Source organism: Sorex fumeus, unplaced genomic scaffold (genome assembly GCF_029834395.1).
Source record: "Sorex fumeus unplaced genomic scaffold, SorFum_2.1 ptg000024l, whole genome shotgun sequence".
NCBI classification, from domain to species: Eukaryota; Metazoa; Chordata; class Mammalia; order Eulipotyphla; family Soricidae; genus Sorex; species Sorex fumeus.
Window position 1 is genome coordinate 22,689,826 of NW_026606081.1, and position 22,761 is coordinate 22,712,586.

The 22,761-nt window shown below is 60.4% G+C and overlaps 2 protein-coding genes across 2 annotated transcripts in view; one reads left to right on the forward strand and one right to left on the reverse strand.

Annotated features, from left to right (window-relative positions):
* MFSD1 (major facilitator superfamily domain containing 1) overlaps positions 1 to 22,761 on the forward strand; it is an 88,273-nt gene that overhangs the window by 56,260 nt on the left and 9,252 nt on the right. The window contains exons 2-3 of the mRNA XM_056113954.1: positions 20,716 to 20,859; positions 22,037 to 22,089. Coding sequence (XP_055969929.1) covers positions 20,721 to 20,859; positions 22,037 to 22,089 — 192 coding nt within the window. The 5' untranslated portion in view covers positions 20,716 to 20,720. The remainder of the gene's footprint in view (positions 1 to 20,715; positions 20,860 to 22,036; positions 22,090 to 22,761) is intronic.
* Positions 571 to 4,193, reverse strand: RARRES1 (retinoic acid receptor responder 1). The gene is made up of 6 exons (XM_056113958.1): positions 3,969 to 4,193; positions 2,264 to 2,323; positions 1,993 to 2,176; positions 1,355 to 1,491; positions 950 to 1,012; positions 571 to 860 (listed from the first exon to the last, which is right to left on the reverse strand). Exons 1-6 carry the CDS (start codon positions 4,191 to 4,193, stop codon positions 735 to 737), a joined length of 795 nt encoding a protein of 264 aa, XP_055969933.1. The 3' UTR covers positions 571 to 734.

Here is a 22,761-nt window from a genome sequence, read left to right on the forward strand (position 1 = left end):
TACTCAGCAGGACCTGGCCCTGTGACAAGAGGCGCAGGCTGCCCTGTGGTGCTCAGGAGGGACCCCTGGTGGTGCTGGGGGGCACGACGTGCGCTTCGGTGTCTGTTTCTCCAAGTGCTGCCTGGGGAAAGGGCTAAAGGCTTCAGGGGCGAGTGTTGAGGGGGCCCTGGCATGTTTCCCGGTGAGCGCTCACGGCCCAGTGTTCGTGCTCCTGCCCTGTGGCGCCTGTGCACGCCTTGGCCCCGTCGGCCTGGCTGCATGTGTGTCAGCCTGCTCTGGTGCTCGGCTCAGTCAGGTTTTTTGCTTGAACTCAGCAGATGTGACGAGTTCGGTTCTGGTTCCGCGCATTTTTACTCCATGAGCAATTCTCCACTGACTCATTTAGAAACACGAAATTTATTGGAAAGTACTGTCCGGGGACACAGGCCCCCGGACTCACTTTCGTGGGACTACACCGGCTTTCCTAGGGGCCCCAGGGTCCAGGGTAGCTGATCCAGCTGCACACGAGCAGGGGCGAGACGGCCATGTCGTCCTGTCCACACCACCCGGGCAGCCACTGAGTCTCGGCGGGTCAGCACATGTGCCCCCGGGGTGAAGTGACCCAGGGCCATGGAGAGAGTATCTCAGCCTCTCCCTGGTTCTGGTGTCGGCTTTCCCCGGGGATCAGGGGCCTGGTTCTGGGGCACGTGGTGGGGCGGGGGGAACCAGCCACCAGCACCTGGCCCTCCTCTTCTTCAGAAGTCACCGTGCTCTCCAGCCCCGGATACCTCCTGGGGCATCTGCAGCTCCCAGCAGTGGTACTTCACCTTCGGGGGCCTGCCGGGGGACCAGGCCAGGCGGACATGGCAGGGAAACATCTCCTAGGAGGGAGACTTGGTGTCCCCATGCGCCGCTTGGCCTCAGGAAGGGCGAAGTGGTGGGAGGGCGGTGTGGGCGCAGCCGCACTTACCTGGGTCGTGAACTCGTGGAGCAGAACAGTGTAGTCAAAGTGGATCGAGTCCCTGCTTGTTTTCTAGGGGACAGAAACAGTGTCCAGCCTTGGCTTCTGATCCTGGAGCCTGGGTCTGGGCCACGCCCTGCGGTGTGGTGCCCCGGCGGCCGAGAATGTGCTCCCACACCCTGCAGTGAGGTGCTCCTGGGGCTGAGCCTGGACCTGCCTGCCCACACCGGCCCTCTCAGATGCCCTGTCCCCCCCGCCTTCTGCCCGCAACTTTCTCTGTCCACCCTTGAATGGGGGCGTTTGGTGCCTGTTCAGGACCTGCCGTCTCCTGACCGAAAGCCGCAAGCGACTCCAGGAATGGGGCAGCGAGGAGGGACCTGAGACTCCCCCGCCCGAGCAGGGGGCCAGGCTCACCCATTGCTGCACCCCGATGAGCTGGGCCAGGTTGTAGCGCGCCGCCTGCGTGGTCTTCTTCCACATGACAAAGGAGCTGCCCAAGAGCGCTAGCTCCCACAGCGGCTGCAGCGAGGGGTCCACATACCCGTGGCTGTCTGGGGGAGAGTGCTGGGATCACACCTGCACACCACGCATCCCAGCCCCTCCCCGTCCCCCCAACCCCAGCGTCTGGCCTCGTGTCTGACGGGGAACCCGGGGCTCCCTCCTGCGGCCACCAGGTGTCTGGGCAGGCCTGGGTCTGGGGACCAAGGGGGACAATGGCCAGCGAACCCACTGTGCCAGTCTGGAAGGGACGAAGGGTGCTCCGTGACCAGCACCTGCAGTCTGCCCACTGGGGGTAGGCCTAGGGGGGACTCTGCGGGGGGATGAGCAGGGCAGGGGTGGGTGGTGGCGGGGGTGAAGATTCGTCCTCAGCCCCTGCTGACCCTGGGGCAGGTCTGCCCAGCACTGGGGTTCACTCGGCGCCCCACTGGCTGAGACCGTCCTGGGGCTGGCCTGATGCCCAGGGCAACTCAGCCTCTGGGCATCGGCAGTGCCAGGAAGGTCGCTGGTCTCCCCCTGTGGGCAGCCCGGTATACCGGGACGCCGGCCCATACCGGGGATGGTGGTATTGGCCAGCGGCGGCGTGGGCAGATCCCGCAGGAACGTGAACAGCCTCAGGTCCTCGTGCTCCCGCCGTTCCTGCGCCAGGAGCCGCGCGCACGTCACGTTCACGGCCACCCGTGGCCTGCGGGGCGCGAACCGCACCAGGGCCCGGCACCTCCCGGTCTTCGGCGGCCCCTGCAGGAAACGTGGCGAGTCACCATGGAGCATCCCGGGGACCCCTCCCCCCCACCGCCAGGCCCACTTGCGGGGTCCCGCACTCACCTCCAGACGGAAGCGCTCCGCAGCGAAGGTCACGTCCACCAAGGTGTCCTCATCGCTGACCTGCAGGACAATCGTCAGTGGGGACACTTGACAGGGGCAGCCCCACCTCACCCCTGGACAGTGATTTCTCAGGGACGCACCCGGGTGGGGTGGGGCAGGGGAACGCCCTCCCTCCAGATCCTGGGGGCGGGGGCCTCCAGGGTGAGCTCCCAGGCGGTGCCCCTGGGACAGGTGGCTCCTGGCCCTGTGGTGAGGCCTGGGAGAGGTGCTGCTGCCCCCTCCCCTCCACACACACCTGAGGCCCCGTCCTTCTCTGCCTCAAAAGTTTCCCCCCCAACCTTGGGGCTGGAGTGATAGCACAGCGGGGAAGGCGTTTGCCTTGCATGCAACCAACCCAGGTTCGATTCCCAGCATCCCATATGGTACCCTGAGCAGCGCCAGGAGTTACTGAACAGCGCCGGGTATGACTCAAAAAAAAAAAGTCCCCTCCCCGGCTTGGAACCGAAGGGTGGCCGGTGCACCTCCGCAGCGGGCGGGCCTGCGGGCAGAAGTGTGGGCGAGCTGAGGTCCCTGCGCCGGGCTGCCCGTGCCACCTCCCAGCCCGCCCTCCCCGAGCGCCCCTCGGCCGCCAGAGGGCAGCGTGGCTCTGAGGACCGGCCTGGCCTGCGCCGCTCCCTGGGGTCACTGATGACCGAGCTCCTCTCCAGCCCACCGGGAGCCGCACTCTGCAAAGCCCTGACTTGGCCCCACCTGGCCAGGCCCCTCGACGCCGTCGAAGCCGGGCTCCCCCCGGACCCCCTGATTGCGGAGAGCGCAGGACCGAGTCTGGGAGACCCAACCGGCCCTTGCCAGTGCCCACTGCTGCGGGACACGCGCCCCGGGGGCACCTGTGTTCACCCCGTGACCTCGAGCCGGAGTCTGTGAGTGTGGTGGCAGAGGGGCCGGGCGGAGACCCCCAGCCAGCTCCGCAGACCAGCTCTGGCCCTACTTCGCTCTCCCCGGAGCGCCGCGGAGACCCCATCCCCGGCCCAGACTCCAGCGCCCAGAGACGGGCCCCGGGTGGGGTGAAGGCGGCAGGGACCCAGCTCCCCCGCTGGACTCGACGCCCTTCCCGAAGGCAGTAGGCAGACCAGGGCAGCGCCCGCTCCGCACCACCTGCTCCCGCGCCCCTGCCCGGGACCCAGAGCCCCTGCCCGGTGCCCAGCGCGCCTCTGCCCGCGGCCAGGCGCCCCTCCCGCACCCCTGCCCGCCGGCCCGACACCCCTCCGGGGAGCCAGCGTCCCTCCCTCCGAGACTGCGGACGGCCCTACGGAAGAAGCGGGCTCTCGGGGGAGCGAGGGGTTCCCCCAATGTGCGGGTCCGGGACTCGGTTTCTTCTGCGACAGATGCCGCGAGTTTCACTTCCCAAGGAGGGACCCCAGGCGAGAAAACGCCGAGCAGCGCGCTCGTTTTAAATGATGGATCTCGGAGGGAAAAACGCTCCTGGGGCTTGAAACGGGGGCGCCCGACTCGCCCGCCCAGGTGAGCCCCGCGGGGTGCCCGAGGCCGGCGCCCCCTGCCCGGCTCGCACTCGCCGCGCCCGCCCCTCGGCACCTGCCTGCGCTGACCCGCGCGCACCCCCTGCACCCCGCCCGGCCCCTGCCCGGCCCGCACTCGCCCGCGCCCGGCCCCTGCACCGCGCCGACCCCTGCCCACCCACGCTCACCCGCGCGTCGCCCCCCTGAACCGCGTCGAGCACCCGCAGGCCGCTGGGCGAGCCGCTGCGGAAGTTGAGAAAGTGCAGAGCCGCGCGCGCTGCCCGCTGCAGCAGTGCCGGGAGCTGCGGGTCGGCCGGCGCCCCCGCGGACAGCAGCGGCAGCAGCAGCAGGAGGAGGACGGCCGAGGGGCGCGGGCCCCCGCGCGGGCCGGGCCTGGGGCTGCGGGGCTGCATTGGCGCGGCCGGTGCGGGGGCCCCGCCGGCCGCCCGGGATAAAGGGACCGGCCCCGCCCCCAACATCAAGCCACGCCCTCCCGCGAAGCCACGCCCACCCCGGCGCTGTCGAGTCCTCGGTCCTCACACCCGGCGCATCTCCTGGATGCCCCCCCACACGGCCACGCCCATCCCCACTGCCCTTCTTGAGGTCCCGCCCACACACACCCATCGCCTGTCAGGCTGCCCGAGGCCCCGCCCCCGCTCAGCCTCTCCTATTTTGCATGGACCTGCCCACACCCTCAGGGCCTCGCCGAGCCCAGTCCGCGAATCACCGCCCGGGGCCCCGCCCACAGCACGTCAGCCCCGCCCACAGCCCGTCGGCCCCGCCCACAGCCCCGCCCAGCCGAGACGCACGTGGCGGCCCCGGATCGGTGCCGGGGACAGGCGCGGCGCGAGGTCCCGTGGCGGCTGCTCTGGACTAACCCTGGGATCTGTCCCTCGCGGGGGTCGATGGCCTTTTCCGAGGGACTAGGGCACTGACGGATGTCCCCACGTCATGGTACGGTAACGGTAGATGTGAAGCGGCAGGAGGCAGGGCCGGGGGCGTGGGGGGCTGGAGCTCCTGGAGGGCCGACCCCGCTCCGAGCGTCCCAGAAGGGGCCCACGTGGAGGGCGGGCCGGGTGTGACAGCCGAGCACCCGGACCGCTTTGTCCAGACCCCTGCGTTGGCCATTTATTTCCGTTCTCTCTGCTTTGCGGTGCTGGGAATCGAACCTGGTCCCCGGCACAGAGGGGAGCAGTGGGCGAAGGCCGGCAGCACGGGCTGCCCTTGGCCAGGCGAGCTCTGCGGGGGAGAGGCGGGAAGGGTTCCCGGGAGCAGGCGGGGAGGGGCTGGGCAGCAGGCACAGGCGCCAGCTGAGTCATGGGGACGCCTGTGCCGTCCTCCTTCTCGTGCTGTGGCCTGGCCCACCGTTCCCCACTCCCCTGCTGAGGCAGGTTCCTGGGAGCCCTTCCTTCTGGCCCTTCCTTCACTCCAGCACCGGGGAAGGAGCAGGTGGGCTGCTCTCTCCTGAGCTGTGTCTGCGCGGCTCCTTCAGACAGACAGACTGATAGACAGACGTCCTATTAGCAGGCGCTTGGCCAGGTGCCCTCCTGCAGACCCACACTGCCCCTTCCTGCCCCTTCCTGCCCCTTCCTGCCCCCCGGGGTGTCAGGCCAGCCTGGCAGTTCTGAGCAGCGGCTGCCTCCCCCCTGGATGGCTGAGTGGAAACAGCCTTGCGGGGCACGGGGCAGGGCCCCGGAGGCCGAGCTGGGCTGTGCGTGGACAGAACCCATGGTCATGCCCCATCAGCACCTGCATCCTGGGGGCTCAGGAGTCACATCACAGGAGAGACCCCACTGCCCCTCCCCCTGACCCTCACACTCTGCTCATTGGGCATTTGGGATGTGTATGGAGGGTCTTAGCCCTGACCTAACTGCACTGTGCAAGAAAACTGGCTAGGTGGGGGTGGGGAGCACAGAGGAAAGGCAGAAAGAAGCCAGAGACTCCCCCCCCCCCAAGAAAACAGGCTTCCCTGGACTTGACTTCCCTCCCTTCCCCTTCTCCCCCTCTTCCTTTCCCCTCCTGCTGCCCCTCTTCCACTCCTCCCTCCCTCCCTCCCCCGCAGTGGGGAAGCAGGACATTCCTTCCTGGGCTACTGGAAGCTGATTATCCGCCCTGTCTTGGGGTGTGACCGAGAGAATCTTATCTGGGCCGAAATCTTATCTTTCCAAAATCTTATCTTTCCTGGGACCAAACCCAGGACCTCCCAAGTGTCATGCCCGGGCGCCTTCTGGAGCCCCAGCCTGGCCCTCCCGTACCCTCCATCCCAACCCCTCTGGGGAAGCGTGTCGCTACTCCAGGGAAGATGAGGCCACCCCAGCGGGCGCCGCCACTGGGGCACCCACGCCTCAGCTGCTGAACCTGAAGGTCAGAATGGAGGGCGCGGGCGCTGGACACAGCATCGGCCTGGCGGGGTCCCTGCACTCTGGAGTGTGGGCAGAGGGTGCAGCGGGAACTGGGAGCCTGGACGTCTCACAAGGGAAGACGCCCACCCACTGGAACTTCCCAGTGGAATATTCTGGATCTGCACCAGACCTGGGGCCATCAGCAGCTGCATGAAGTTGCCGAAGCTTGAATTTCAGGTTTGGGCAGCTGCGGGGCTGAGCTTCCATGCCCTCCCCGCGTGGATGCCCCGGCTGCAGGGGGTCCCCGCAGGGAGCATTGGGGGCTCCCCCCTCCGCCTGGAGGAGCACGTCCATCTCCCCCACTGAGGGGAGCGAGGGGGCACACGGGCAGAGAAGGGGCCTTCCTGGGCCCCCGCGCCTTCCCCAACCGAGACCAGGGGTGCAGGTCTCACCCCTTCTACCCCCAGGCTGAGGCAGGGCTGGAAGCTGGATGTGGTGAGGGGCCAGGCGCTGTCCCCTCCCGTGTACCTGCTTCAGTACTTGTATTTTACACTGTTGTCATTCAGGCTGTGTGCTGGGCTAGCCCCGTGAGTGGAGAGCTTCAGGCTTATAGAGTTCCAGCCCATCTCGGCCCCGGTCAGTGCCCGTCCACCAGCGTCCATGGTCCCTCCACTCCCTCACATCCCTGGTCAGTGTCCGTCCACCAGTGTCCATAGTCCCTCGCCCCCACCCCATCTTCTTAGCAAGCATATTTTTAAAAATTAACTCCCTGAAGCCTAAATGATGGTACAGAGGTCAGGGTGCTTGCCGTGCACATGGCCAACCCTGGTTCCGTCCCTGGTACCCCATATGGTCCCCTGTGCCCTGCCAGGATGATCCCTGAGTGCCCCTGGCTGTGGCTCAAATCCAACAGCAACAACAAAGAAATTAACTCCAATTGTGCCCAGGAGTCTCGACCAGTGCTTTTGTGTTACCTGCGGTTTGCCACGTCACCCCCCCCGCACACGAACACACACACACACACACACACACACACACACGCACGCTTCCTTCCTTGGCTTGCTCAGATCTGTGACCGGAACCTCAGGTTTGCCCCGTTTGATCCCTCCGTCCCTTGTCACTGCACCCGGCTGAGCAGCACTGGCAGGTCACACTCAGCAGGACACAGTTCCGGGAGGGGAGAGACGTGGCTGGCCCCGGCTTAGTGGGCTCTTCAGCAGTTTGGGTCTTTTCCCTTCTCTGAGGTATCGGGACCCCCCCCTTATTTCCCTTGGTGCCAGAATCAAACCCAAGGTTTCACCCCGAGGCGACACCCTGCCCGAGGCTTTATCAGGTCAGAAACTTCTTTTTTCCTGATACTCTCCCAGAGTTGCTTCTGGTTTTGCTCCTTGTGCTTTTTCTCAGTCGATCTTGTGCTTACAACCTGCTGGAACATCATATTGGTGATCGTGTTTTCTTTTGAAAAATAAAAATCTCTTGGGCTTTGTCCATTGTGGGGGGCAAAATTCTCAGAAGGGCCGCTGGATTTGCGCCCGACTGCGGACACATCCCTGCGCGTGGGCAGAGCCTGTTGGAGCAGGAGATAGTTGCTTAGTTAGTAGCAGGAGATAGTTGCTTAGTTAGTTGGGGGCGTTTCGCACCCGCCCTCTGATTCGGATATTCGGGATGCCACAGGTGTTCCAAGAGCCACTCTGAGATTCGTTTCATCAAGACTGTCGGCCCACGGGAGCACAGTGCGGGCATTCTGATACAGGAGCTGCCCACGGATGACGGCGTGGACTGATGTGGCCCCAGGAGTTGATTACTGCCCCGGCCAGGGAGAGAAGAGGCCCCCGTGCTGGTGGCCCTGCCCTGCCCTGAGCTCCTGCTGTGCGGCGAGCCAGGTTGGAGAGGCAGCGTGTGGTGGCGCTTGTTAGTAGCAACGGAAAAACAAACACCCCCTCGGTGGCCCCCGACTACGGCCCATGGCTCCCTCCCCACCCTGCCGCGGCTCCTCGTAACCTCTGGTCGAGCTGACGAAACCCTTGGGTTCAACAGAAGGCAGTTTCCAGAAATGTTTTCTTCATCTTTGTTTGTTTCTGGGCCATATCTAGTGATTCTCGGGGTTTCCCCTGGCTCTGCACTCAGGGGCCACTTCTGGTGGGTGCTTGGGGCCCCTATGTGGTACCAGCACGAGGCTGCTGTGTGCAAGGCGAACACCCTTCCCTTTGTACTATCTCTCTGGACCCAGTAGGCTTTTGGGGTCACACCCAGCGATGTTCAGGGATTCCTCCTGGCTCTGCACTCAGGAATTAATCCTGGTGGTGCTCAGGGGACCGTATGGGATGCTGGGAATCGAACCCGGGTTGGCCGCGTGCAAGGCAAACGCCCTCCCCACTGTACTATCTCTCCAGCCCCCCCTTTTTTTCAAGCTGTGAGGTTCTATCTAATATGTATGTGTTGGGGGGCTGGAGCAATAGCACAGCGGGTAGGGCATGTGCCTTGCATGCGGCCGACCCGGGTTCGATTCCCATCATCTCATATGGTCCCCTGAGCACCGCCAGGGATAATTCCTGAGTGCAGAGCCAGGAGTAATCCCTGTGCATCACTGGGTGTGACCCAAAAATAAAAAAATAATAAAATGTACGTGAAGTGCTGTGCCCATCTGGCACGAGTTCATGAGCATTTCCATCCTTCTTGTCTAGAGTTTATTTTAACCATGAATGAGCTCTGAAGTTATTATATGAGTTTTCTAGACCTGAGTAATTGTGTTTACGTTATTTTTCCTGTTCTTGTTTTGGGGCAGCGCCAACGCCCAGCACTGCCTGGGGCTTCCTCCGTCAGGGATCACCGTCAGGGATCACCTGGCACTGGGCGGACAAGCGTGGGCGTAGAGGTGGGGGGGGCTAAACCCTCCCGTGGCACCCGGCCTCTGCCCTGTCTGCAGTGTTTCCATCTCCCCTGTGCCGGGGACAGAGCCGAGGCCCCTGTCAGGTGAGTGCCCTACCTGTGCCACCTCCCCGATGGTCCTTAAAAGCTTTTGAACGTGCTCAGTAGGTTCCAACACTAAGGATTTTTCTGAACTTACATCATATCATTCTGGGAATAAGCCTTGGATTTTTGTTTGTTTGTTTGTTGCTTAGGGCACACCCCCAGCAGTGCTCAGGACCTACTGATAGCTCGATGCTCAGGAATCCCTCCCAGCCATGCTCAGGGGACCCTCGGGGATGCTGGGGATTGAACCCAGGTCAGCCACATGCAAGGCAAACACCATCCCCACTGTCCGATCCTCCAGCCCCATAAATCTTGTTTGTTTTGAAGTTTCCATACATTGCTGGAAGTAATTTGCATGTATTTTATTTAAGATTTTGGTTATCCTTGATTGTTTGGTAAAACAAGTATAAAACCATTCATGATTCCCACCCCCACCCCCAAACTTCAATGGATGTTTAAGAAGAGGTGGTTCTGTTTATTTTAATTTTATTTTATTTCACCTGGTATAAATAAAGGTGGGGGTCACTCCCAGCTTGGTCTTGGTTTTTGCCCTGCAGAAAGAAGCAGGGGCTGAGTCCAGGCCTTCTCTGCATGTGTACCTTGGTCCACCGAGCTACCTCTCTGGTCCAAAAATGGAGCCGTTGTGTGGGAGGGGGGCGGGTGGAAGGACAGTTTGGACTGGAGAGGTAGTGCAGTGGGTAGGGAGTTTTCCTTGCACACAGCCAACCTGGGTTTGATTCCTGATGGATCCCCAATCCCTGAGTGCAGGGCCAGGAGAAACCCCTGAGCACCCCTGAGTGTGGCCCACCCCCGCCACACACACACCAATAAAAAGTGTTTAAAAGGAGCAATTGTAGACTGAAAATGAGCAGCAGGCCCAGTGTCCCCAGGTCCTGTCTCTGCTCGACGCCCCCCAGCGCCCCCAGAGTGGAACATTCCCTTACGAGTGCTCTTGTCACCGTGCTGTGGCGCAGGGCTGGAGGGAGGCAGGACTCGGCCGGGCTGGCAACATCGACACATGGGATTGTGACCCTCCCTGCCCCACCCTGCCCACCCTGAGCTCTGTCGCCATGGCGGTGCCTTTACTAGAATGACACCGTGTTGAGTTACTCAGGAAGGAACATTCTAGTCCCGGCTTCTCCTGTGTGGTCACGGTCACTCGGGGAGACCCCATCTCCTCCCTTGGTGTGACGCGCCTCCTTTGGTCTGATGGCGCTGGGTGTGTCCGTGGAAGCGACCTCGGAGCTCACCGTTGGTTGTTGGCAAGAGTTCCACCCTCTTACAGCCTCTGAGAGGTCAGCTTTGGACTGATGCTGAACCGAGTTATCTCGAGGTTTGAAATTTGTCTCTCTTCTTCCATTTGCTTCTCCCTTTTGCTTTCTTGACCATTGTAACTTGTTAAACGAAGCACTTTTACCGTTCGTCTTTTGTCTTTACTTCTGAGTCTTTTTACTTTTGTAAAGCAACTTTTTCTCTAGTTTTCTCTAGTTTTGCTTGAGGTCGAGATGATATGTGGTGTTTCATTGTGATCTATTTTATCTATTTTATCATTAAAAAAAGACCTTTTTTTTGTTTTGTTTTTTCTTTTTTTGGGGGGGGGCCACACCCAACGATGCTCAGGGATTCCTCCTGGCTCTACACTCAGGAATTACTCCTGGTGGTGCTCGGGGGACCATATAGGATGCTGGGAATCAAACCCAGGTTGGCCATATGCAAGGCAAACACCCTACCTGCTGCGCTATCACTCCGGCCCCAACAGACCTTGTTTTTTTTTTTTTTTTTTTGCTTTTGCTTTCTGGGTCACACCCAGTGATGCTCAGGGCTTACTCCTGGCTCATGCACTCAGGAATTACTCCTGGCGGTGTGCGGGAACCATATGGGATGCTGGGAATCGAACCCGTGTCGGCCACGTTGGCCGCATGCAAGGCAAACGCCCTACCTGCTGTGCTATTGCTCCAGCCCCCAACAGACCTTGTTTTTGATTGATTATTTCAGAAGGGATTTCTCCTTCTTCATATATGTTGCTTTGTTTCCGATTTCTTTTTGGAGCTGGAGAGAGCTTAGGGGTAAGTGACTTGCTCTGAACTGTCCCCAGATCAATCCCAGCGCCCCCATACAGTCCCACGAGCCCTTCCACGGTGGTCCCTGAGCCCAGAGCCAGGAGTAAGACCTGAGCACCACCGGGTGTGGCCCCAAAAACAAAATGAAAAAGAGGAAAAAGGTTGCTCTTGGTTATTTGTGGCCTTGTCTGGGGTTAGGGGATTTCTTCTCACAAGACTGAGCAGTCCCGGAGATTAATCTGCTGTCATAGTCCAGCCTGTGTTTATAAATGTTCCACTTTAGTAAATATTTAGCCAAGTCACGAAAATGTGCGTTACTAATGTTACGTAAGTGGTTGGGGTTTTTTGCCCCTCCAGTTTCCAGAATCCTTCCGTCCGTCTTTCTTTCTTTCTTTCTTTCTTTCTTTCTTTCTTTCTTTCTTTCTTTCTTTCCTCCCTGTTTTTTGGATTGGGAGCCACACCCCGCAGTGCTCTGGGATTCTTCCCGGCAGTGCTGGGAACCAGCAGTGCTCAGGGATCACTCCGTGCCCTGACCCGCAGGACTAGTCAACGTGGATAACCGGGAGAGGGTGCGCGAGTGGGAAAAAGAGAGAGACAGAAGAATGGGAGCAAGACAAGACTCTGATCAAGCTCCAAATTTATTTCTGCCAAGCTAGCTTTTTATAGTTGATTATATGAGGAAGTGGGCAAAATGGGGAATTAACAAAGCATACAGATTCTCAGTCAATCAGGGTGTGATTGACTTTTAACATTTTTCCAAGAAATTAGTTCCTAATTGCATGTCAGGCTGTACTGACCTTTTGGCTCCCGGCAACTCTGGGCAGTGCTGGGCCCTGCGGTGCTCAGGGATCACTCGGGCAGTGCTGGACCCCGCAGTGCTGCGGTCAGGCCCGGCTCCTGGTGCCGAGTCTGTGTCCCCGGCCCTTCCTATTACTTGCAGGAGCGTTTCTTGCCTTCGAGAGCAGACAGGTGGGGCCCCGCATGGCCTGAGTTTCTCGTTGACTCTTCTCTGCCCATGGGGATAGTGTGGATGAGACCCCGGGGACAGCTCACCAGGGTCTGGTCCACCTGCAGGAGTGGGCTGACTGGGCACGGGCCTGTCCACTCTCTGGACTTTCATTCCCGCGGTGTACCCCAGCAGCCCCAGTTGGAATGTGGGTCTCTGAACACGAACCCAGGGCCAGCAAGGGCGCTGGGTCTGCAGGTGGGTGGGGGCTGGGCACTTTATTGCTTGTGCCAGAAACGAGACCCCCCACCCCGCCTGTCGCCCTGAATCACTCAGTGACCCGATGCTTCACCCGCTACTCTGCGCTCCTGAGTGTGGGACGTGAGACTCCTCTGCTCTGTCAGGCCCTGCGGGCTCAGGGGTCTCCCGTAGAGGGGGTTGGGGACCGTCCTGGGGGTTGGGGATGCCCTGGGGGTTGGGGGATGCCCTGGAGGTTGGAGACCATCCTGGGTGACTGCCTAGGGGTTGGGGACTGTCTGTGGCACCGGGACTGAGCCAGGGTCTGCTGCGTGCAGTCCAGTGTCCTTCCCATGGTCCCATCTCCTCCGCCCTTCCCCGGGTCCTCAGAAACAATGGCACGTGTGACGCCCACTGTCCTGGTCACCAGCTCCCATGGGCCACCACCCCCAGACATGCACCGGCAGGCTCAGGGCAGCCTAGATGGATGGGAGGGTGCCACGCGGAGGCACAGGGACAGACGGACAGGCACTGTCACTCCTGGGTGTGGACAGAGACAGAGCAAGGGTGTGGACAGTATCGTCCATCCGTAATAAGCCTCAGAGAGCTGAGCACAGACCTGAGAGCACCGGGTGGGGCAGTGGCGGGATTAGGGGCCGGTCTGGTTGATGGGGCTGCCCCAAAAGTGCTTGCCAAGTCCTGGAGGGTGAGTTTGAGGGTGGCGGCCGGCATGGGCCAGGGCGTCCCTCTCACCTGTGCCCTCTGGGACGGGCCTCGCAGGTTGCACTTATGACAGAGGGGACCAGCGGGCACTGCCCGGGCAGGGCTGCCCCTAGGGGGCTCAGGGAGGGTCTCAGCTGGGCAGAGGAAGCCTGGGGCAGGCAGGAGCAGACTGTGCTGGTACCCCTCATGTGGCCCGTCCAGAAGCTTCTGGAAGGTCATGTGGCAGAGTGGGACAGTGGGGAGGACAGGGAAGCAGGCAGTTTCCAGGATGGACATGATGGATTTGAGTACCCCCTTGTCCTCAAGCGGGTGCCCTGATGGCCCGGGCAGAGCGGGTGCTGCTCCAGCCTCATCCTGGGCCCGGCGCCTCCCCCCCAACTCCCTCCCCCCCCCCCCCCGCCATCCACCAGCGCTGGGGACAGCAGGTTAGATGACAGTGGTAGCCACGACCTTGCCCTGCCACTCGGCCCCCCAGAGCGTCTGGCAGGGAGTGAGGGGTCTGAGGTTTCAAAGGCCTCCCTAGGCCTCTTCCTCGGGGATGCGTCTCCCCTCTGACCTTCTGCCAGGCCTCCCAGAGGCCACTCCCGGCCAGTTGCCAGTTCTGAGGCCCTGTGTGTGTAAGCTGAGCCGGCTTCTGTCAGGCCTTCCTGGGGGGGAAGTGCAGCTAGTTTCTCCCTGGTGGGATTATTGCTGGAATAGGCACTACCTCCCTCCCAACCCCATTTTGCACTGTCATTTTTTTTCAACCACAAAGTAATAAATGGTCCCCACAGAATGATGTGGGTCCCCATAGGAAAGGAAAGCTGGTTTGTAGGAACCTGAGTAGATGTGGGGCCGTGTGTGTGGCTGCGTCTCCTGCTCCGCCATCGCAGGCCTTCCTGGGGGGCTGCCACGTGCCTGCCAGTCTCTGGCCAGAGACTCTTCCTGTCAGGAGAGATCAAACTCGCCCCGTTGGCAGAGGGAGCCTTGGCGGCCTGCAGAGAGCAAGACTTCGGGGGGAGAGAGATGGCACTGGGCGGCTCTGGCCAGCGTGTGGCTGACTTCACTGCAGTCCTGGGCCCCATATGCTTCCCTGAGCACGGCCAGGAGTGTGCCGGACACCACACTCCCACAGCAACAGTGGCAGAAACAGAGGGGGCCAGAGAGACCACAGCAGGGATGGATGGATGGACGCTGGCCTGGCACACGGCTGACACAGGTTCACCCCCCAACACACACATACACACCCGGAGTTCCCTAAACACAGAGCCAGGAGTCAGCACTGCACACTGCTGGGTGTGGCCCAGAAACAAAGCCGAGGATTAAAGGGAGTGAGCACTGCAGGGGGAGTCCTCCCAGTTGGGACCGAGCTCTGGCACCGGGAGGTGGAGTCAAAGGGTCCTGGGATCTGACCGCATCTCTGATGGCTGCTGTCCCCGTCTCTGTCCATGGGAGCTGGGGTCCCCGCCTGTGGCCTCCCCCCGGGGCCAGCCCTAACATGCCCTGAAAGGTCAGACTGTGGGGGGGGGGGTGTCCTGGCCCACTGCTGGGGTTTTATTTATTTGCACTTTTCCCCCCTAGAGCAGAGAGTACCCCCCGCCCCCGCCCCAGCCCTGCTACTTGCTTTGCAATTCCGGGGATCGAACCCAGGGCCTCGCGTGCAATCACGTGCTCTGCCACGCGGTCCCAGCCCGTCCCCCACCTTATGTCCTTGGGGCAGCGTGTCCCCCCCACGAGAGTGCTCATGGCCTCGACCACGAGACTCAGAACCGGTCCATCTGGGAGGGAGCAGGCAGGTGGTCCGGAGACGAGTGAGGGGCAGCCCCGTGTGTGCCTTCCACCGCCCGGGGGACTGGTGACCCCAGAGGTGCCCAGCTCGCAGTGGCCGTCTGACTCAGATGTGGAAGGACGCGATTAGGTTCAGCTGAGGTCAGCTGCGTGTGTGCGCTGGGGCCGGCCTTCCGGGAGGACTTTGGCTGAACCCACTGAAGGGGGGACGGTCCCCCTGAGTCTGGGCTTGTTGACCAGAAAGTTCCCCTGTGGTCTGACTTCCTGCCTGTCTGCCGCCTCGTCCGAGAAATCAGATCTCTCCTGAATGCCCTCATCCCCCAAAACGGTCTGCGCCAGGCAGGGCGGGGGAGGGGGGGCACCAGGGCATGTCCTGGAGTGTGGGACCCCAGATTCCATCCCCAGATGACAGCAGCAGCACCTGGTCTGCAGAGTGAGTCCCTTCTTGAGCAACCACATCACAGAGCCCCCCCGGACAGTGACCGCCTTATGCCACAAGACCTTGGTGGTCACCGGGCCCCCTCAGGCGTGTCTGTGGCCTCTGTGTAGGGGGTCCGGCCTTGCAGCTGTACTTTCTCTAAGCTGGCTCCGGGTCCCAGCCTGGGCGCTGCTGCCCCGGCCTTGCCCAGGAGGGAGCGTCTTTTGTGCCAGACGCTCAGGGTCCCGGAGCCCAGAATCAGGAGGGGACGCGCCTAAACAGACCGCGCGGGTGGTCTCCGCCACTGACCCTCGGTGCTTCGGCCCACAGACACTCCCAGCCAATCTGCGAAGCTGCTGACATCCGTGCCAGAGCTGATCAGGAGAAAGACCCGGGTCTGTTCTTGTGACAAGTCTTGGTTCTGTTCTCTGCCTTGGAGCTTGCGAGCGAGTCTCCTGTCTCTCCAGTCTGCGGGGTGCCAGGGTTGAGGGTGTGATGAAAAGCCCCCGAGGATGCTGACACCCCCCTCCCCCCACAGCAAGGAGCTTAGGCTCAGCCCAGCCCTGTCTCGGTCCATGCAGACGTGCTGCTGGACATTTCCAAGCAGCTGGGCCTTGGCAGGTGGCACCCATGTGACTCTCCTTTTCTGCCACCCAGCTCCCTCGGCCCCACACTCAACTTCGCAGAGCAAGACCCAGAGCCCTGGGTACCCCCACTCTGCCCTCTTCCTCGCCCCTTCCGCCCCATCTCTGTTCTCCTCTGAGCCCCGAAGTTTGCTCACCTCCACTAAACCCCCATTCTTTTTTTTTCTTTTTTGCTTTTTGGGTCACACCTGGCAATGCACAGGAGTTACTCCTGGTTCATGCACTCAGGAATTACTCCTGGTGGTGCTTGGAGGACCCTATGAGATGCTGGGAATCAAACCTGGGTCGGCTGCGTGCAAGGCAAACACCCTCCCCACTGTGCTATCGCTCCAGCCCCTCTAACGTTATTGAATCACCGTGAGGAAGTTACAAGCTTTCATGTTTGGGTTACAGTCACACAATGACCAAACACCCATCCCTCCACCAGGGCACATTCCCCACCACCAATCTCCCTAACCCCCATCCTTTCAAACCCATCCACCCTGCCCACTGCTGGCCCACCGAACAGAGCTCAGCACTCAGCCCAGCTAGGTCCCCTGAGGGGTTACAGGAACCAGACACTGGGGTGATCAGTGACCGCAGTGTGGCGAGTTCGGGTCAGTGGGAAGGGCGATAAGGAAGGAGGGTTCTGAGGATGCAGGGGGTTCCACTCAGGGCTGACCCTGCCTCTCACAGGGGACGGTGCCCCAGTCCAGGCCCGGCGGGGCCAGGGAAACACCGAGAGCCAATTTCCAACTCTCCGGGACATTAGCTCGAATGTCCAGAGGACATGATGGATCAGAGAGATGCCAAGAAAGCGGGAACTCCGGCCCCATGTTTTATTGTGCCCATAAACCACATTTTACAGTTTCTGTTCAATTTTATGCGGGTCCGCTAAACGTTTGATATCATATGGTACTTTCAACCCCAGGATTTATGGCACGTCAGCAATGGCATTGGGAATAAAAACTCCAAAGTGTGGGTTTTACAAGTCATCCAGTGTATTTATGATTGACATAAACAGTCCCCGCAGCCCCTCCGAGCGGCTCTAAGATTTAACTCCCGTATTAAAGATACTCACTTCCCTCTCGGCAAGGTCGCCAGCAAGGTGAAGCCGGAGATGGCGGGAAAATGAAAAGATCCGCTGTGTAATGGAAACTATTTTAAAGCACGGTGATAGATGGAACCTCATCCTTCTGCATTCCCGATTAATAGTCATGCTCTGTTTATTTTATGTTTTATGCCCTGGGACCCTCCAGGGCCCGACTCTGGCAGCTGCTAACCAGCCGTTCATCTCTCTAATGTGACCGAACTGGCACGAGTGAGCTCGATCGTGCTGGTTTTCCTTTTAAATGTGGAGTTTTTGGTTTTTTTTTTTGGGGGGGGTCACACCTGGCGATGCACAGGGGCTACTCCTGGCTCTGCACTCAGGAATTATTCCTGGCAGTGCTCAGGGGACCATATGGGATGTTGGGAATCGAACCCAGGTCGGCTGCTTGCAAGGCAAACGCCCCACCCACTGTGCTAGCTCTCCAGCCCCTAAATGCGGAGTTTTGAAGTTTAACAGAGTTCCCTCAGGGTGCCTGTGGACCGTCTCCGGCTTGTTCTACCAGAATGGTTGTCACGAGGCTGTGAACCTCAATGCACGGAAGGCCTACTTTAACCCAAAACAAGGGGAGAAGTCTCAGTGCAGAGGTGCTTCGTGACGGATCCGCTGTTTCTGGGCCGGGTCAGGAGCCAGGGTGGCTGATTTTAGGTGGCTTCGGAACAAGCCCGGTCAGAAGGCACCTGGCTCATCTAAGAGTTGGCAGCAGATTGCAAAACCACCCAATTTTCTTACATGCAAAAGCCATTGTAGCTACAAGTTTGGAAGTCAGGAAAGCACAGGGCCAGAACTCTGCAGGGGAAAGTTCAGCGGTCAGGCGTTTGCGTGGCTTATCAGAGCATTCACGTGAGACCCCCAACTCTCAGGAAACTGTTTCTGTGCGTGCAGGCGCCCTGGTTTGTCCTGCACACCAGCCACTGGGGTTTTAGCTGCTGTCCTGAGACTCTGCCGGCCACCGGGGTCTTAGCTGCAGTCCTAGGACTCTGCTGGTGGGGGTAGAAAGACAGCAGGGGGCTGAAGGCACCTCAGGGCTCCTGGGCCTGGTGAGCACCACAGGGAGCCTGACAGTTACCTCAGCAGGGAGAGGGCTCAGTGGGGGCTCAGGGTGTCTCCCAGGGGCAGACAGCTCAGTCATGCTATGGGGTTCAGAAAGAGAGACCCAGTGAGCAACACGTGAGACCCCCATGTACAGGAAGCTCCAGTCCCTCCTCGAGGCCCCTCAGGGAGAGGATTGGGTGGTCGCTGGGGACCGTCCCCGGGAGCCTGTTTGCAGTCATGGCCTGTCCTGTTCTAACATTATGAAGGCTTCAGGCGCGTCGATGAAAGTCAGTAGGGGGGCTGGAGCGATAGCACAGTGGGTAGAGCATTTGCCTTGCACGCAGCCAACCTAATTCCCAGCATTCCATATGGTCCCCCGAGCACCACCAGGAGTAATTCCTGAGTGCAGAGCCAGGAGTAACCCCTGAGCATCGCTGGGTGTGACCCAAAAAAGCAAAAAAAAAAAAAAAAGAAAGCAGGAAGTGCCTGGCCGCGCCCAGCCCTCCTGGGTGACCCCTGCCCCGGCACATCCTCGCTCTGTTCTGCCAAGGTGGCCCCTCTGAGACCAGCCTGCCATCAGTGGCGGTGCTTCTTTATGAATACCTGCAGGGTATTCAAAACCCCTGGGAAAGCTGTGGGTGGGACATTTCCAGGTAGGGCAGAGGGGCTGCAGGAGCTCGGAGGGGCTCCCCAGATGGGCCGGGCAGGAAGGGCGCCTGCTGGGCCTGGGCTGAGGAGCCGATGCCGGGCGGTGAGGTGTCCCCACAAGAAGCCCTGCATTCCTGGGCTCGCCCCTGCTGCTCCGGAAGGTGCCTAATTGTGCTGCTTTGGGTGGGCTACAGTGCTCAGGGGTTGCTCCTAGCTCTGTGCTCAGGGGTCACTACTCCTGGCAGGGCTGGTGGGATCACATCGGGTGCGGGGGACTAAACTGGGGCTGGCCTCATGCCTGGCCAGCCCCAAGCCTCTGTAGTAGCTCTCTGCGCCCCTCATTTTAGTTCTGGCTTGAAAACCACTGGACAAGCTCTGGTCCCCAGCTGCTGAGCGGGCTGTGGCCCCTCCTGGCCCCCCCTGCTGACAGATTCACTGCTTGGAAACTCCCTTGGCTTATCTCGTACACACAGAGGGGAGCTTTAGTTGGGGGTCACACCCGCCGGAGCCCACGGGGTGCTGTGGGCTGAACCTGCATGGAAGGGGACAGATGAAGCCTTTGGGTTCTCTCCCAGCCCCAGGGAGACTTTTTTTGGGGGGCACACCCATTTTGCTTGGGGGTCACTCCTGGCTCTGTGCTCTGGGATCACTCCTGAAGTTGAAGCCACGATGGTGCCCAGGATGGAATATACTTAGGGCGAGTGGAAGGCGAGCACCCTGCCCGGTGAACCATCTCTCTGACCCTCCAAGGAGATGGTTAAAGTCAGTGGTGGGGTCCAGAGAGCATTAGCCCCAGGGACGGGGGCGGGGAGAGAGGGAGAGAGATGGAGAGTGGAGAGGGACAGAGAGAGAGGAGAGGGGGAGAGATGCCTGGTGAGAGAGGATACGTGCAAGGGAGAGGGGATAAGGAGGAGGGGGAGGAGGAGAGGGAGAAGGGAAAGACGGGAAAGAGAGAGGAGAGGGAGAGAAAGAGATGGAGGGAGGGGAGAGTCCTTAGAGCATCACGAGAGTGACACCCGCTGGTCAGACAGCTGTGGCTGGAAACCCCACAGGGGCTGGATACAGCTGTCAAGAGAGTGAAAACTCACCTTCTTTAAAATTCTAGACCCAGGGGCCGGAGCGATAGCGGAACAGATAGGGCGTTTGCCTTGCACACAGTTGACCTGGGTTTGATCCCCGGCATCCCATATGGTCCCCCAAGCACCGCCAGGAGTAATTCCTGAGTGCAGAGCCAGGAGTAACCCCTGAGAATCGCTGGGTGTGACCCAAAAAGCAAAAAAAAAAAAAATTTTTTTTAGATCCGGGGCGGGAAGTACAGCGGGGAGGGTGTTTGCCTTGCATGCAGACAACCTGAGTTCAATCCCCGGCATCCCATATTTTGGCCAGGAGTGATTCCTGAGTGCAGGGCCAGGAGTAACCCCGAGCATCGCTGGGTGTGACCCATAAAAAGGGAAAAAATAGATAAAGTACTAGAAATCTAGACCTCTGCTGTCTGGAGCCAATCCAGAGACAGAAACCAAAGGCTTGACGTCTGCTCTGCAGCCAAAGTAGAAGACTCAGGGAAGCCCCCAGTCCCTGCATTTCTCCCGGGACACGGTTCCCCGCTTCCGACTGCTTCCAGCAACATAAAAGTGCAAGGGCACAGCGGGGAGGGCGCTGGCCTGCAGGGGTTCACTCCGGGGCAGCCCCCTTGGTCCCTGCCCCTGCCCTGGGCACCGCTGGGTGTGGCCCCCCCTAGTGCCATGACACACGATTATTTGCAGCAGCAGATTCCATAACTGCAAAATACTGAGCCAAACGAACACACGGTCAGGCAGAGGCCAGGGACGCGGCTCAGCCCCGGCCGGCACGTGCGCGCCGCAGGCCCCGCCCCGCCCCGCCCCGTGACCCACAAGACCACGCCCATGATACCCCGCCCACACATCACGTGAGCAGGGAAACCCCGCCCACCGCCGAGTCCCACTCGCCACCGAATGCGCATGCTCCCACGTGCCGCGGCACGTCTAGCGTCACGTGAGCGCGAGGTCACGTGACGGGCGCGTCCCCCGGAGCGGCGCAGGATGGAGGAGGAGGAGGAGGCGCGCGCTCTGCTGCCGGACGCGGCCCCCGCGGCCCCCGCGGCCCCGCCCGCGCTCTGCGACCCCCGCCGCCTGGCGCACCGGCTGCTGGTGCTGCTGCTCATGTGCTTCCTGGGCTTCGGTGAGCCGCGCGCCGGCCCGTCGGAGGCCGTGGCTGAGGGGCGGGCGGGGGGCAGCGGGGAGGCCGCGAGGGGCCGGGGCGGGATGGGAGCCCGCGGGCACGAGACCCTGCGGCCGCCCGGGGGGTCTCGGGCGGCGCCGGTGGTCGCTCTCCGGCAGGCGGCTCTGGGAGACCGCCCGTCCGCCGCCCGTTCGTGCTCTCCCGGCGCGGCGCGCCTCTCGGGGTGCGGGGTCGCACCACCTCCAGGCAGGCTGGCAGACAGACGGAGGCGTGTCGCCTCGCCGGCCCCGGAGTGGGACGCGCAGACCTCCCCGCTCTCCTGGCCCACCCGCGGCGGTTGCGCGCTAACCTTGGCCACGGGGACTCCTTTTCATCCCCGTGGGCGTTTTTTGTTTTTTAGCCGCAGCCAACTGTGCTCAGGGCTTACTCCTGGCTCTGCACTCGGGAATCACTCTCGGCGAGCTCGTGGACCTTAGGGCATGATGCCAGGGATCGAACCGTGCCGCGTTCAAGGCACCCCCCTGCCCACTGTACTGTTACTCTGCCCTGCTCTTAGGACTTCTTTACCATTCTCTGTTCCTCTTCCCTGCCTTGTGCTGCTCAGGCCTTTCTTTCTGCAGTGCTGAGCTCCATGGTGCGGCCTTACTCCCTGCAGTGTCTTTCTGGTCCTCACAAGTCTTTGCTCTTGGAGACTCTGTAGAATAAAACTATTGTTTCGTTACTGCTTGAGTCTGAGTGAAACTCCCATTTATTGTCAAGACACACAGTGATCTCAAGGAATGGTGCTTGGAGCTCTGTGTGTGTGTGTGTGTGTGTGTGTGTGTGTGTGTGTGTGTTCTGGCAGCTTTAAAGAAAACACAGCAGCTTTTTCCAGAGGCCAGTACTAAAACTGTGAAATCTAAGGGAAATAAAAAGTGGGACCATTAATTGCACTGCCTTCTCCATCCAGGCTTGCTGTCTGTGCTCTCTGATAGATTTAACTGATCTGGCATTTTTTTTCCCTGCATTTGGTGACAACTTAGAAGATACTGCTGGGCAAGGGAGTGGTCCAAAAGAGTTTCCAGTCAGTTCCTGTGCCCCTGAGACATACATTTGAAGTCACCGGTTGAGTTGTCCCGTGAGACGGTCTCAGATGGCAGTTATCACTGAGGTAACTGTGGCTCTTCTTTCCTCCCAGGCAGCTACTTTTGCTATGACAACCCTGCGGCCCTGCAGATCCAGGTGAAGCAGGTGAGTTCACCTCATGCCTTCCTGGCTTTGTGTAGGCAAGGGGCCCCGAGGCACAGTCCTGCATCCCAGTGCCACCCCGGTGCTGTCAGCACCGGCGGCTGCTCCTGTCCCCACTTGGAGAGCTGGTGACTTGCTGTGTCCGCTGCATAGTCAGAGGGCTTAGCATTGTATTGACTGAACTGTGCAGTCAGTTTTCAGAAGAGCAAATAATTTTTTTGTTTGTTTTTTTGCTTTATTTTTTGGGGGCGGGCTTGGAGCAATAGCACAGCGGGTAGGGCGTCTGCCTTTCACGCAACTGACCCGGCTGACCTAGGTTCGATTCCTCCATCCCTCTCGGAGAGCCTGGCAAGCTACCCGTGACATATTCAATATGCCAAACACAGTAACAACAAGTTTCAAAATGGAGACATTACTGGGCCCACTCGAGCAAATCAGTGAACAGCGGGAGGACAGTGAGAGTGACAGATCGTTTTTTGGGTCACACCCAGCGATGCACAGGGGTTACTCCTGGATCAGGAATTACTCATGGCGGTGCTCGGGGACCATATGGGATGCTGGGAATCGAACCTGGGTGCAAGGCAAACACCCTACCCGCCATGGTATTACTCCAGCCCCAAGAGCAAATAATTTGAAAGGGGAACTTTTTTAAAATTGTATTTAACGTATGAGACC

Bases quoted from the DNA above. Each gene is read 5' to 3' on its own strand.
- RARRES1 (XM_056113958.1), bottom strand. From the start codon at position 4,193: ATGCAGCCCCGCAGCCCCAGGCCCGGCCCGCGCGGGGGCCCGCGCCCC. The intron at 2,177-2,263 runs GTGAGTGCGGGA...CGTTTCCTGCAG, and splicing joins CGGAGCGCTTCCGTCTGGAG to GGGCCGCCGAAGACCGGGAG. The intron at 861-949 runs GTAAGTGCGGCT...TCTCCCTCCTAG, and splicing joins TCCACGAGTTCACGACCCAG to GAGATGTTTCCCTGCCATGT.